The sequence below is a fragment of the Gallinula chloropus genome, assembly GCF_964237585.1.
Source record: "Gallinula chloropus genome assembly, chromosome: 4".
Lineage (NCBI taxonomy): Eukaryota > Metazoa > Chordata > Aves > Gruiformes > Rallidae > Gallinula > Gallinula chloropus.
Window position 1 is genome coordinate 84,323,867 of NC_140088.1, and position 15,908 is coordinate 84,339,774.

The 15,908-nt window shown below is 42.7% G+C and overlaps 1 protein-coding gene across 1 annotated transcript in view; it reads right to left on the bottom strand.

The window, feature by feature from the left end:
• Positions 1–15,908, bottom strand: part of ATRN (attractin) — a 153,841-nt gene that overhangs the window by 22,793 nt on the left and 115,140 nt on the right. The window contains exon 26 of the mRNA XM_084263364.1: positions 4,835–4,913. Within this exon, the coding sequence (XP_084119490.1) occupies positions 4,835–4,913 (79 nt within the window). The remainder of the gene's footprint in view (positions 1–4,834; positions 4,914–15,908) is intronic.

Below are 15,908 nucleotides of genomic sequence, written 5' to 3' on the forward strand. Positions count from 1 at the left end.
GTACACCCACCTGAAGCGTTTAAAAAACTACAAACACAAGCTTATGTTTCACCCTGATGAGACAACTGAGTGTGCTGACCACTTAATCTAGACTTCTGTGGAAGTTATCTGCTTGCCATGAATTCTCACTCCTGCAATTCATGTTTCCTCTACAAGTGACACCAACTATATATACTTCTCCACTGACAGGCACTGTCTGGTGCTGTTGAACAAGGTGGCCCACGTGCCAAATGCTTGCTGGGAGCCTGGAGAATATGGTACAAGCACATCTCATTTCTTACAAGCCCTCCAAAGCACTTGGGACTGCCCAAATCTAGGAATATTTGTAGCCTCTTAATGTTCCTGCATAAGATTGATACCAGATCCTTCCAAAACACTGCTGGAAACTCTATAGATAGCAACAAAGATCCTGAAAATACCCCAATCCTGAATTCTTTTCTTTGACAAAGGATGTCCAAAATCACAGTCTGAGAGAAGGTATGAGAGATGAATGAAACCCTAACAGGTGAGAGCAGGAAGGGGAAGAAAATGAAGGCAGAGCAATAAATAATACAAAGCACACATCCCTTGGAAAGTCTTTGCTGTAAAAATGAACACAGAAAATCTCCTGCTTAAATGGTATTCACTGTTCACAGACGTTACAGCAGAGGATGCCAGTGAAAAGAGAAGTGCTGCTACATTTTCAATACACTTGGGAGGGTAGAAGGTTTCAGCAATGAGGTCAGGAAGGAGCAGGATAAGCCCTGCAATAAATCCATACACAAACCCATCCTGAATAATTTGGGCAGCGTACGGAGTAAAAAACACACAGTCTTGGCAAGAAAGGAGGTGAAACAGAAAATTTTCTGTATGTAAGGATGCAATTGAGCTTTAGACACCCAAAGCTTGTTAAGAGTGTAAGTGCTTGGTGTTGATGCTCCCAAACACATCCCAGTGGGGCACGGGGAGCGATCCAGCTGACCCTCACACAGACAGTTACACTGGATCATCCAAATCACTATCCATGTTCCATTTGCTGGGAATGCCGAGAGAAGCTATTTCTTGCTCAAAGTGGAGGAGCTGAAGCAGAGTGAGGGTGAAGAGAACAGGACTTTGGATGCTAAAATACCACAACAGGACAGAATTCATGACAGCAGATGAGCATGTTACACTTCTAATTCCACTCTCGTACTTTGTGCATTATCCTCTATTACCACCTCGACACATTTAATGTGTTATTTTCTAGAGACAAGACAGAAAGGTTTCCTATCCCTATTTCCTAATGTCATTCACCTCATCCTAAGCCTCCTATATAAACTGCCTTTTTATTTCCACTTTCCCTCTTTAAGATGTCTGAAGATACTTAAACTTGGTGTTCACTGGAGAGGGAATAAACACACGATTTACAGTCCCATCTCCTCCATGCCTGATATGACACAAATTGTTCCCATTTTTACTTCAGGTCAAGTTTTATACTCTGCAAAGGCCGAACTTTTACATCTTCCTACAACTACACATTTGCTATGCTGTGTTTGCACACCCAAAAGATCCTTTCGCCTTAGGGCTGAGGAACATCAGCACTGACGTGTGCAAGCAGCTGGTCAGAGAGGAATAGCTGCAGAAAATAAAATAAAATTAAAGAAAAAAGTCAGGGGAATCTTATATATTTTGCAAGATCCTGATGTAGATCCTGGATCTGCAGTACACTGCTTTCCCAGTAAGGAGCAATGCAAATTCAGTTTCCACCAAACGATGATGCTCTGCTCCATTAACCTGACACATCAAGCACATCTGTGCTTCTCCCAGCACATTTTCCAAAAAAATATCCATCTGAATAATTCTGACTACTAGACCTTTCAACACGCTCTTTTTCTGTCCTGTACATATCTCAGATTAAGCCTCAGCTATCTACTTTTCACTCTGCACTGCGATAAGAAGTTAGGCACTTGCAAAGCTTATATTGGAAGCAGAAGTGATTGATAGTGGGGAATTACCTGCAGATTGCATTATATTTTACTTACTTTTGGGTTGAGATTAGAGAACAAGCGCAGAGTTACTACAGCACAACCCATGGGAGACAGGCGACTGTAACTTGACTGCTGCTAAAAATACAGCCCAAGCCAGAGAAATATCTTCCCCCGGGGCTGCAGCATATATTAACTTAAACTTTACAATACGCTGCCTGAATCGGGTGTCCTGCTGCTGCTGCTTAATCATCTTTCCTTTCACCCAGCCTCTAAATTGTAATATGCTGAGAGGAGGTGGAGGAGGAGGTCTCCATCAACTATGTCAGCAGTTTACAGAGGCAAAAAAAGAAGTGATAAAACAAAATCGGGTTTTTGCACTCCAGCTACAGAGGGAAGAATAGGAAGAATAAAATAAAAAAGAGATCAAACAAAATCCGTTTTCCCCACTCCAGCCAGCAAATTCTGTGACCCAAGACTCCTCTAAGGGTAATGGAGAAACCTAAAAAAGAGCAATCGCCTCCAAAGGAAAGACAAATGGCAAATCTAAAAATCACATGCTTCAAAAACATCCTCAGAACAACAGAGGGGGTCAGCTTGTGTACACTGAAAACTGGCAGTGCAGAAAATTGTTATTAATCATTATTTCCACTACTAATGTTTATTGAGAGTTCGTACCAAAGAAAACCCTGCCAGCTTTAAAGTCATCTTAGATAATACCAAAAAGCCAAAGAATTTTTTTGGCAGACTTTTGTATCTGGAGCCACTTTTGATTAATATATGTAATAATGGCATGGCAAAGATTTTTAAAAGTTTTCCAAGTATTCAAGTTTTCCAAGTATTTCTAACAAAAGAGGAAAGGAACAGCAGAGATCTGTGAATTACTTGACAAGAGTCAATAGATGTAAAGGAGGAGCAAGACAAGTAACAGCAAAAGACAGGAATCTGCCAGGAAAAGAATATATTGAGGAACTGCCCATCAGAGTGTCAAACATGTAAACAGAGTTTAAGGTTAAACCATGCCAAAATGTTGCTAGCACTCCAGCATTTTTCCTTCAAACAAGCATCAGTCTGAAAGCAACTTCATTTATAGAGACTTTTTCATTTAGGTCACGGCTAAAATATTTTAACTGAGCTCCAAAGCACATTATTTACCTCTCAGTCTATATTCCTTCTGTATTCCTAGATAACATTTAGCCCCAGGAGCCAACAGGGAATGTTTTGCTGACTCCAGCTTACTTTCTTGCCAAGAAAGTGAGAAGTGGGGGAACAAAAAGCAGCCCTAGTAAAAATTTATCTACCTTCAGAGAATACAGAAAAACCTCAAAGACTTAAATTATTTCAAAGATTAAGGGTTATCTGTTTGAAAACCACTGATTCTATTATGCATCTGAATTCACCAGTAAGAGTAAAAACATCTGAAGCAGAATGAGGAGGAAGAGGAAAAGAGTTATCAGACATCATCCTGCTTTATTGTAAGAAAGGAGATCTTCAGATTGAATAAATTTATACTACCCCCACCTCTGCACTGGGAAGTACAGCCAGATACAGATTTTTTGAAGACATGCAAGAATCAGGCACTTGCACAGAATTTTAGCACTGTAAAATAGAATACTTTTGCTCAGCTATGACGAATGAATAAACCACCCTCAAACTGAGCAGTTATGTGTGTGGGAGCCTGCAGCCAGAAAGGCAGAGCAGCTGGGAGGAAAATCTATGGGAATGGGTGGATTTCACCCTAAAATCCAAAAGCTGGGGGGAGATACTCACCTCACTCCCTTGAGAAAAGATATCTGGTATAGATACAGACACAAAGCACACATGGACTCACTTGAATAAAGTCTGGCTCATTTTATTTTCCATCCAGGTCAAGAGACTGCACAAGACAAAGCTCCCAAAGCTATTCCCAGGCGCAGCCCAGCCTCACCTCTGCTGCATAGGTACATTACACAGGCTCTGTCTTCTCTGGTTTTAGTGCTTACCACAGCAAGCAAACCCCAGGCACAGGCAGTCACCTGCCTGGTGGCACACAGGATGTGCTCCTCTGCACCTCACTACTACATATTTATGCTTCAGGATTAGAAAGGAGGACACAGTTGTTACACTGCTGCGTATGCTGACAACACGCTGCCCGTCCTGTCTCGGTTACCTTGTGTCTTTAGGGTGTAAGTTGGAATTCCCTTCAATTGAGAAGCAGGAAAATAGGGGGGTTAAAAAAAAAAAATCAATGCATCAGGCATAAACAAGGAGGAAACATATTTTGGGGGTGAAAAGCAATTTTTCACATGGTGCAAACAAGACAAAGATGGGAAGCTGGTATGGGCCATGGCTAGCTGAAGAGGGGAAAGCACCAGAAGTAACTTTTTAAGTGGTACACCATAGCTTTCTAAATCATAGGGTGTTTCTCCCACCTTTCCCTTATCCTACTATGTTCCAGGGGAAAAAAAACACCCCAAAGACCCAACACCAAAACATCTCAGCAAGCTTTTAATTTGAAAATGGGGAACAGCCTGCTTCAGCAGCAGCTAATGTGGTTCCGAGCTCCAGCACAGAAGCTTCCTCTTTTGAAACAGATGTATTTCCTGCTGTGTGGGGGTTTGTATTTATGCTGTCTAGAACCTGAGTTCTGGAAACATAGGACATTCACCCCTAAGGTTTTTTTTTTTTGCACTTCACACAAACTGCAGCATCAGGATACTAAAATAGCATCATTTGTCACTGAAACTGTAATCGAAAGTACACTGTTATAAATCCCCAAACAGAAGCATTTATAGATTAGTGGAGCTTATCCTTAACTGAAGGTTAATGCTATGCATATGTGACTAAATACAAGAGAGAGCAACTATAAAAAAAGTCATTTAGGAGATAGCATTCAATTTTGTCATTTCAACCTCTCTCCGTCGCGATGCCCAGCAACTCTGTTTAATCTTCCAAACCACAGCTGCCACCAGGAGCAAAGACAGGAAACAACTGTAAAGGAAAGAAACAAACAAAGAAAAACAACATAAAAATGTCTTACTGTCCTTGTTCATAACATAACTGCAGCTGAAAAAAGCTCTAGCAGATTAAAAAAAAACCCTAGACTAAAAGTTCGTGTGATACTTAGAGGGACTTTGATGGAAGATAATACAGCAGCACAAGGTGTTTTGCACAGTTCAGTGCTCCTGACATCCGGTGAGGGATGATGTGCATCTATTTGCAGAGAAAACTGTTGTTCCAGAGTTACCTGTTTGACCTCCTTAATACCACCTGCACCAGTTTTCACCAGGAAGTCAGAACATTAAGGCTGGAAAGATTTAATCAGATTGGAAAAGCCACTACTGGCGCTCTCTGGTGATATTTAAAGTGAGAGGGTAACCCAAAAAAACCACAAAAGCCTTGAAAGAAGCAAAGAAAATCGATAATTTTTTATTTTCCCAATTATAAAAATAAGACAAAGGGTATAGCAGTTGGATTCTTTTTAACTGGCTGCTGCAGAACTATAGGCATTTCTTGATTTGCCCAAATCTATATTGCTTTTCTTAAATCTAAAGAGGAGAAAAGGATGAATGGATTTATCAGCTTCTAAGGAAAATGCAAAGAAGCAGATTTAACAGAAATCAGTTAGAATAATAATAATAGGAATAATAAAAGCTGACTTTATTGACAGTGAGGGTCTTATCACACTGAATTCTTAATGAGCAACTTCAAGGCACACAAGCTTTCTAAGACTGAAATTTTCACTTTTGTGTATCTGAACCCCAGTGAAAGCGTCTCTTCTCGAGTACTGCAGTGATGAGTAAGAGAAAACGTCTCCAAACCTCCTTCCCCACACTCCAGTGTACATTTAAAGGGAGTGCTTGAAAGATTAACCAGACTAGATGACATATTTCCTATGGTGCACCATTCGCACCGACTGCTGTGGTTTGTACACTCAAACGGGGATGTCTGTTGAAGGGGGAACTGGTGTGCCCCTCTCCCTGGCTCTGGGCATGGCTAGGTTCTCATCATTCTGGGGGTCCCAGTGGGAGACCCACAGCCATGCAGGAAAGACTGTGCTGGGAGCAAGACCATTGCTGTCCAATCCTCCCTACCTGATGATGACTTCTTCTACTTGGACGTGAAGCCACAGTTGTGCTGCTGACCAAAACACCCCTCAGCTGATGACAATTGATGACATCTCATCCCACCAGTTCCCTTCTGTTCATAAACACTGTGCTGTTTGCCTTCTGGGAGCTCCAGGGATTGCACATTTTGTCCTTCAAGCACTACTTCAGCAACTGGGAGACCTACTCTACGATGGCCAACTCTTCAGCAGAGAGTAGTGCAAAAACCTGGACAGGTTTCTCTTTAAAAAAGGGACAGACACTAGGAACCATTCCCTCAGATGCAAAAGGAGGAGTGTCTGTTCCTGATTACTTATCACTAATTACAGCCTATATATTATTAAAACTACAAGTCATTGGGCACCAAACACTTGAGGGGCAGCCAGCAGGCAATGTGATTATTTTTCCAAGCTTAGGTATGTCCAAAAATGTTTTACTATCATATAGTGTACAATATGAAAAAAACCTGGCATTTGTGTGACTTCAGCATTAAAATGTCTGCAGAGCTTTTAAAGACTCCTACGGTGCCTATTTCTTTATAAATTTAAGCAGGATCATGGAGAGATTAGTTTGGCCTTTTGCATTTTAAGAGCCACGTATTCCAAATAATTTCGCCCACATTTTCTCTAAATATTAAAATCTGACATAATTTGACTGTAAAAGCCTGGCCATTTTTCTGCAAACACAAATAGTTTAGACAAGCGTTTTTAATGGCTATTTTATTTTCCTTTTGGAGAGGTACTGGATTACCACTGACTTTTGCAGTAAAAAAACTATGTGCCCCCATTAACTAATAAAACGTACACATTAAACCTTTAATTGCTATTTTGGTAGAGAAACTAACATGCATTATTGATGACTGAGGATGTCATACTTTCAGCTTCCCTTTCCTTCCCTCAAGCTCCCTGCTGCTGTATTCAGCGCAACAGACTACCCGTACCACCTGGACATGGTATATTCTCTCCTGGACAAGGTCACGTTTGGACTAGATGGATTTTCACTTATGCCACAGCTGAACAGGCACAAGTGAATGATGGACTAGCAAAAATTTTGAGTGCCTGCATTTGTCTTGGGATGCCTGTTAGCTCTCTGTGGCATGAATGCCACCACACTCACCCATGCTGTTGAGTAAGCCTTTTTCTTCTTGTAAGCTCCCTCTTCCTCAAGGAAACCTGAAGTCTCTCTAAGTGCAAGTTTTGCTTTATCTCTGAGGCCCAGAGAGAACAGTGCTCAGTGAGGAGCAAAAATCCAAAATGTACCAAAGCAAAACCAGCACAGCTAAGACCATGACTGAAATCTTTGGTCTCTTTTGTTTTCAGTAACATTTTAACATCATTGTACAAGTGGAGGGTGGAAATAAAACAAGGCAGCAGGGAAAAGTACTCCTCGTTCCACATTTAATTTGACCATGAAAACAACAATATTCAAAACATCTGCAGGAGTCCACAGGACAGGCTGCCAAGGAGTAACGCCTGCTGTGTGGTGGTGTTGATGACATGGCTCCAAGTGAGAAGTTTCAGCTCAGGATAAAGCATTTTAGAAACAGCTTGTGGGCAACACCTCCCACCATAGCTTATCTGAGTCTTCCTACTCCACCCCCCTTTATTTGGGGAAAGGAGATGGAAGTCCAAAAGGCAGTGTAAATGGGCCAGATGCTTCAACAATCTCCAGCACAAAGTCAACGAGACCCCTACCTCTCTGCAGGTGACCCTTACAAGATGTCTGTACTCCATGGTTCTAGGCTTGATATGATTCACACATTTCTATCAGACTGCACCAGAAACATAACACACCAAACTGAAAATACACATCAAAACATGATGAACTCCTATGAGGATATCTCCTTTATAGGAAAAAAGTGACCTTGACCTCTTATTTTTGGTTGATTTGAACATGACATCTCCCTACGTATTTATTTACTCCCTCAGAGAAGAAAGCTAGAGTGGAGAACTATGAGGATCGCTGTTATCCTTATAATAAACCACCCTTCTCAAATGCAATATTGCATGAGACTGTACATGCCATTCTCTCAAGGGTTTCTCTCTCCTGTCTCACTTCTGGCACCACAGTCAAGACTTCCTGAAGAAAGCACAGAGCAGAGTTAGCAATTAAGGAGTAATAAAACCTGCTTCTAAAGCGCTCACTGCAGTACCCTGTATTTCAGAGGAACAGCACTATACATCTTTGTACCGTCACAAGGAGGCAGCAAATACCCACAAAAGCTGTAAAATCACTAAGGAAATATATTTTCCCCCTTGCACTACCCCCCCCTTGGCAGCACTTGGGGAGGAATAAAAGGCAGCGCCTGCTCGCTGGGCTGCAGTCCATCACCTGCTGGAAGAGCCCCAGGAGTAAAGCCAAGTCAAGATCTATCTGCTGGGTTTACTCAGCCTGAGGCATCCTGAAATAAGTTGAAAAGACCTGTCCTCACGTCAGTAGCTTTAAAGAAGCTTCTCCCCCTACCATACCTTCTCTTGGAAAGCAACTGTGTAAATATGGAAGCAGCAGGAAGAAACAGCTGCATGGAACTGGTGCCGTGTTGGAAATTGATGTGGAGTGAAAGCTTACAGTTGGCAGAGTCCTAGTCAAACACTGTGCTCTGCCCTGCTTTCTCCCCAACGTTCTCAGTGATCTCTCTGCCAGCTATGAATATCCACCCATTTCCAAACGGCTTTAAAAATAAACCTTCACCGCAGGACTTTGCTTTACCTTCTCCTTCTGTTTCTTTCTCCTCCAAAACTAATAGCCTACCAAGAGCCTCCTTCATCCCTGAAATCCACTGCTCATTTTGGTCTTCACTCTACACCTTCTCCCATCTCAAACAATGCTCTTGTATCGTTTTTCCTCATCTGTCTTTCTGAAAAGAACGTAAAGGGGGCAGAAATCTTTTTGGGCTCAGAACACCCCAGCACAGTCTGTATGTGGTCCTGCAAATGTCCCGTGCAGGCAGGGCAGCACAACCACCAGCTGTACCTGAACTATCAGCTGCTGGATTCCCATTTTCCTAAGGCCAGTGATACACACAATTTGAAAGCAGTTCAAATTTTCACAATGGAAAAAAAGAAGAAACCAGAAAAACTCTGATGTGAAACCAGACTGGAAGGAAAAAGCAGCCATCTAGAGACATCTAACGCTCCTGGAGCACTTTTCATCCCACTGGAATTTGAACATGACTCCTCATTTGGGTCAAGTTCTACCAAACTCAGCTTTTGTTGGCCTGCACAAGTTACAGGAGTTTGTGCTTATGCAGCATAAATACTGCAATACAGGGAGAAGTTTTCTTCACGTTTTATGGACAATGTTCTATTTCATAAATAATTAATTCTTAATTATGTATTCGAGTGTTTAAGTAGAATAAATGAGCACCATGGTTATAAGTGATCTCCCCTCAGTTGGCCTCCACACATGCGTTCATCGTTAGCTGATAAGCCTTCAGCGCTTTTTATCCCATGGGGTATTCCCACCCTGACACAGGAATCTGAACTTAAAACACCCTGTCTGGTTTTATTCTGTACTCTAAGCTCCTTTCCATACCAGAGAGGATATTCTCTCCACTCCAGGTATCCTTGAAGCTCTTCAAACAAGTATGCTGTCATTTTTAAATGGGTGGAGAATTTCATCAGCGCTTTCATAGAATCATAGACTCATCTGGGTTGGAAGGGACCCCAAGGATCACAGAGCTCCAACCCCCCTGCCACAGGCAGGGACACCAACCTCCAGGCCTGGAGCTACACAAGGTTGCCCAGGGCCCCATCCAACCTGGCCTTGAACACCTCCAGGGACGGGGCATCCACCCCCTCTCTGGGCAGCCTGTTCCAGCCCCTCACCACTCTCTCTGGAAAAAACTTCCCCCTATTATCTAATTTAAACCTTCCCTCCTTTAGCTTTAATCCATTCCCCCTTGTCCTGCCATTGTCTGTCCTTTAAAAAGTTGATTCCCCTTTGATAGGATTCATTCTCACAAGCAAAGAAGAAGATCCATCTGGTGTAATAGGGCCCAGTTATTAAACTCTCCTACAGTGTTTATCAACATCAGAATTGCTAGTAAAGAATGGCAGTTTTAAATGCCAAAATATACAGCAGCTTCAATACCAATATGCTTTAACATATATAGGTCACTTAATTTCAGAAAGCACTGCAATGATTACTAGAAACACATCCCAAATTATTTTGATGAATTGGAAGCCATGTAAGTGCTACTTAGAAGTAAATTTTAACATGCTGGAGAATTATAGGACACACTTTTCAGTACTCCATGCATTAAACCTCAAAATAATTGGAACAAGTACATAATGCTGCAGGAGTGCACAGGGTTTGTGAGGTTGGCCGACCTGATCTACAGATTAATGACCTTATCTTTCTGCTGAAGATGGCATAAAGGTTTAACAAGCCCCAACCCACACTGCTTGTGGGATAGGAGACACTATTTTTCTTTTGTGTCTGTTTTAAAAATCTCCTCACTGGCTGGTGCAACTAACCTGACACCCTGTAAAACGGTGGCAGCTGCCATAAGCACAACATCAGCCTAACCAAAAGTTCAAGGTCTTCTGGGGAATTAATAGATTTGTCTGTTTTTTCATTTGTTTGGTTTGGGTTGTTTTATTTTTGGCTGGCTTTTAGGGTTCAGATTTGCATATGTGGCTATGCTGTCACAAAGGGCAATACATTAAATAAAGGGGAAAAGTAATCTTGTGGGTCTAGAAGATGGAGCCTTAAGTAAACATACCCAAAAAATCATGGGGCACATGATGAAACTGGAATGTTATTTTGACCTGTGTTTTGGAAGGTTTTTCCCCTCATACTATTTTCAGGCATGAGAAGAAGCTACTTCAAAGGCAGGAACGTATCTGAGAGGCTGCAACTGTGAGTGGGACGAGGGACCAAGCATGGCACTGACCCTGTAGCCTCCTTCCTTTCTCAGTTCTCCTCTTCTCTAGTCTCCAGGGTAACCTGATCACACATTGTCAACTCAATTAATGAGAAATACCCAAATTAATTACAGCCAGTGGTCCCTGGAGAGCTATGTGGCTCACCCTGATGTGGTCACCTATGACTGCTAACCAAACTACTCTCTGGTGTTCATCAACTGCACTGACAAGAAAAGAAGCTTTGGCACAGCACACACAGAAACCTAAATGAAAGATATTCCCAAGATCTTCCTTTTCCTTGGGAGAAAAAAAAAAAGGTATTCAGACTGCATTTTAGGCACATACTTAGTAATGCCAATAGTGCTGCAGTGAGAAATTATTTAATAAGCAAAAAGAGTAAATAAAATATCCTCAGCACAATTCAATATTTGAATTAGTGCAACAGGCCATCCCCACTTATTGAAAGCACTGGACAAATGTTTACAGCCAGCAAAAACAATATAAAGCACATTAAACCATCCACCTGATTGCTGTATGGAGACAAATGCTGCTCTCTCTGAAGCCTTTCTGAGGAACAAGTCCACTTGTGTAAAATTACACTATTTACTATTCAGACTTCATGTGCCACAATGAAAACACAAAGCTTGCACCTTCTCTTTTATTAATGAAATCCACCCATTTCTTTAATAACCATGGTTAGAGCACGATGGGACTAGGGACTCAGTGTTGAACACCACTAGGAAGACATTTCAATGGCAGATATGAAAGATGAGACTTCGAGCAGCCAAGAAATGGGGTGAACTGTGCATGGAAGGACACAGAACAGAAATGCAGTAGAAGACATCAGAGGTCTATGTTAAATCAATGTACACAAAGCTCAAGATGAGATCACAGAGTAGAATCACAGACACATAGAATGTGTGAGGTTGGAAGGGACCTTTGAAGGCCATCTAGTCCAACCTGCCTGGCAGTAAACAGGGACATCTTTACCTAGATCAGGTTGCTCACAGCCCAGTCCAACCTGACCTTGAATGTTTCCAGGGATGGGGCCTCTATCACCTCTCTGGGCAACCTGTGCCAGGGTTCCACCACTTTCTTCCTTTTATATCTAGTCTGAATCTCCTGTTAATTTAAAAACATTGCTCCTTCTCCCATCACAACAGGTCCTGCTAAAAAATCTGTCCACATCTTTCTTACAAGCCCCCTTTATGCAATGAAAGGCTGCAATAAGGTCTCTCCAGAGGCATCTTTTCTCCAGGCTGAAGGTGATTATATTTAAGAAAACTTAAGAGAAAAATTGATCATACCCATTAACACTTTTGTACCCACAAATGCCAAATGTATTGTCCAGCTGGTCTGGCCAACATCACTTATGTCCCACAGAGAGGACAAGAGATGAGGTCCTCACCACATTGCCTGGCTTCTTTCCTGGAGACAACAAACCTGGGGTTTAGGGGGTTTAGATCTCTTCTATAGGGATTAACAACAACTCTGGCAGAACCTTTTGGTTTCAGTTTTGTTCACATCTTGGATCTTTTAGGCACATCTGTTGGCCAACATGCCCATCTCCCTCATTTTGAGTTTCTTTGGGCTGCTACACTAGGAAAAGGAACAGCAGTGGTGACATGCTCTGACCTTGCTGCTGCCCTCTTAATTTTTGGAGCAAGAGGTCTCCTCCTGACTAGTCACAGGGTTATCAACATGATCCTCGACTGCTTTACAGCCAACTCTGTCACCTGTTAGAATACAAGCCCTGCTTTCAACTTGTTCTGCTGTTTCTTCTGGTGCTTACACATCCTTATTCCATTCACACCATTCCTAGGATTCCTCTTATAAATCTCTACAGAACTGGCCAATAAAGAAGGGAAGCACAGGGCCAATACAGATACACTTGTGTTTTATAAAAAATAAAGAGGAAGAAGGATCAGTGGGCAGCAATACAAGTTTAGAAGGCCACAAATATTTTTACACCCTCTGTATGTAAAAATACACTGGTGAGAAATACGTATTATAGCTGTGGTGGCATACAGAGATTTTTTTTGGAAGATAAGGAAGTACAGGTAGTAATAAAAATGTTTACTAGAGACTGTCAAAGAAGCTCAAACTACCTGCTGAAAGATAGCTGTAAAATTTGTAAATTCAAGAGCTGTGTTATGAAAAGCAGAGAGGGGGAAACAGGAAAAAAAGAACCCAGTTTGCTTGCAATTCATTTCACTTTGCAAAGGTTAACAACCCTTAGAATATCATTTCTCCTGCGGCTCCAATTATAATGCAATATTAATGACCCTGTAACTTCCCCATCCTACCCAACCTTTATCCACTGACATTTTCGTAGCTTCAAATAAAATGTTAACGTGTTGCACAATAAAACACTGGTAATGTACAGCTGCATGCCTGGCTTCATGCTGAACACCAGTTCCAGAAGGAGCTCCAGGAGTCTAACAGCACCTCTGTAATGTGAGGTACAACCCCCCTCTGACCCACAGCAGCCCAGCTCTTGAATGACATGGAAATTTGCCAGAAGAATTTCCAAAATTGCCTGCAAAATGAGGAAAAAGAAGCAAGACCCTTGGATGTGCTAACAGAAACTCCTTCTACACATCCATTTTCCTGCACAAAGTCTCTGTTTCCTTTTCACTCAAAGAGTGGAGACCTATCTTGGTTTTCCACTTCAAGGTGGCCCGTATCTCAAAGGTGCTTTTTACCAACTGTCTTTAGTCTTTGCAGAAAGCATTTTCATTGCCTCTACTTAGTGTGCAACTTTTCAGCCAACTCTCTCTCTCATTAACATCACAGGGGGCTATCAGGTATTACTTATTTATGGTCTAACTTGGATTCAACTATAATTATGAAATGCACCCTACAGCATTAAAAATGCAAGCGTTCCAGTAGTTCCCCTTACAAACAGCAGAGATGGATCATGCTGTTCTAATACACTGGCTATTTAGCGAGTTATAGTGACTGTAAAATAAAATACGGGGAGAAGAACTCAGCAGTAGTTATAGTTAAAGGAGCAAAGAAGTTTTAATGCGTTATAAATGCTTAGTGGGAAAACACCACTAAACTGTCTCCTCCCAAATACACGTTGTTATTCCTCTGGCACGTTGGGGTGGTAAATAATACTGCAGCGTTAGTTCTCAAGGAGATCCGTGTGCTAGCAGTGAGGGAGGGAAGGAAAATGGCTGTTGACTCTCTTCAATCTGCCCAACTTTTGGACATGGATTTGCAGCTGCACGTGCTTGCTGTTTCACATGCATGTCTTCTGCTTGAAAGGATTCTCCTCTAATAGCAGAAGGGAAAGAATTGTGCAGACTGAAGAGTTTCACACACTGATGCACAGGTGGATCTGGGTCTGTAAAGAACTCATGGACAGGTTTTAAAGTGCGGGTTGATCTTATGCCACTAAAACAGAACTAAGGAAACAACATCCTCCCTATCCGTTCTCCTTAGAAGTAACTTTCCTGCCAGAAAGATTTTTAGGAAGACTTCAAGTGTGGTGGATTCAGTAGAAGAAATCACAGAATCAGAGAATCATAGGGGCTAGAAGGAACCTCCTGAGCTCATTGGGTCCAACCCCCCTGCCAAAGCAGCTCCCCAGCTCATATTGCACAGGGCGGCGTCCAGACGGGACTGGAATCTCTCCAGAGATGGAGACTCCACACCCCCTGGGCAGCCTGTCCCAGGGCTCTGGCACCCTCACTGGGGAAAAGTTCTTCCCCATGTTGGTGTGGAACTTCCTGTGCTCCAACTTGCAGCCATTGCCCCTTGTCCTGTCCTCACAGACACTGAAAAGGGGCTGCCCATTTCCCCTGCATCCCACACTTGAGATATTTATAAACATTAATAAGGTCCCCCCTTAGTCTTCTTTTCTCTGGGCTGAACAGTCCCAACTCACTCAGTCTTTCCTCACAGGGGAGATGCTCCAGGCCCTTAATCATCTTCGTAGCCTCCTCTGGACTCTCTCCAGGAGATCCCTGTCTTTTTTATACCAGGGAGCCCAGAACTGGACACAATACTCCAGGTGGAGCCTGACCAGGGCAGAGTAGAGGGGGAGGATCACTTCCTTCGACCTGCTGGCCACACTCCTCCTGATGCACCCCAGGATCCTACTGGTTCTCTCAGCCCCCAGGGCACACTGCTGGCTCATGGCCAACCTGTCATCAACCAGGACCCCCAGGTCCTTCTCCGCAGAGCTCCTCTCCAGCAGGTCAGCCCCAGCCTGTACTGATTCAACCAGTTATTCCTTCCCAGGTGCAAGACTCTACACTTGCTTCTGTTGAACCTCATCTGGTTTCTCCCTGCCCAGCTCTCCAGCCTGTCCAGGTCTCTCTGGATGGCAGCGCAGTGTCCTGTGTGTCAGCCACTCCTCCCAGCTCTGTATCATCAGGACATGCTGAGGGTGGATGCTATTCCCTCATCAAGATTGTCACTGAAGATATTGAACAGGACTGGACCCAACACCGAGCCCTGGGGAACACCGCTAGTTACAGGTCTCTAGTCAGACTCTGCTCCACTGAAATGCTGGAGTCTGATTCAGGAGTAAACACCTACTCCATATCCACGGACGCGAGGTGGTGGCTCAAGCCTGCTCTCTACCTGGCCCTGCATTAAAGCACACTCCACTTCATAAAAGCTACATGCTAAAAAAAAAAAATAATTGATATAAACCACTTGTCTGAAGGGTCCATCTGGAGCTCCTTGCTTTAATTAAATTTAGCATGGAATCTAGAGCAAGATATTATTCCCACTGCTCATTTTAAAATGGCCATAATACCGTCTACTTAAGAACAGACTGTACGACCTGGAGTACTGTTTACTGCATGTATATCCCTCCTGAGGGAGTTCTCCCTATTGATCAAGCATTGGTTTATGTTTGTGGAATATTAACAGTTCCTAAAGTAGAGGCTGACACATCAGATTTTGAAACTTTAAAAATGGGGGCTACGCTTTGGGAGGTGTTGAACCTGGTGCTGGGCTTTTTTGGAGGATGGAAGAGGAAATGAGTATTAAAA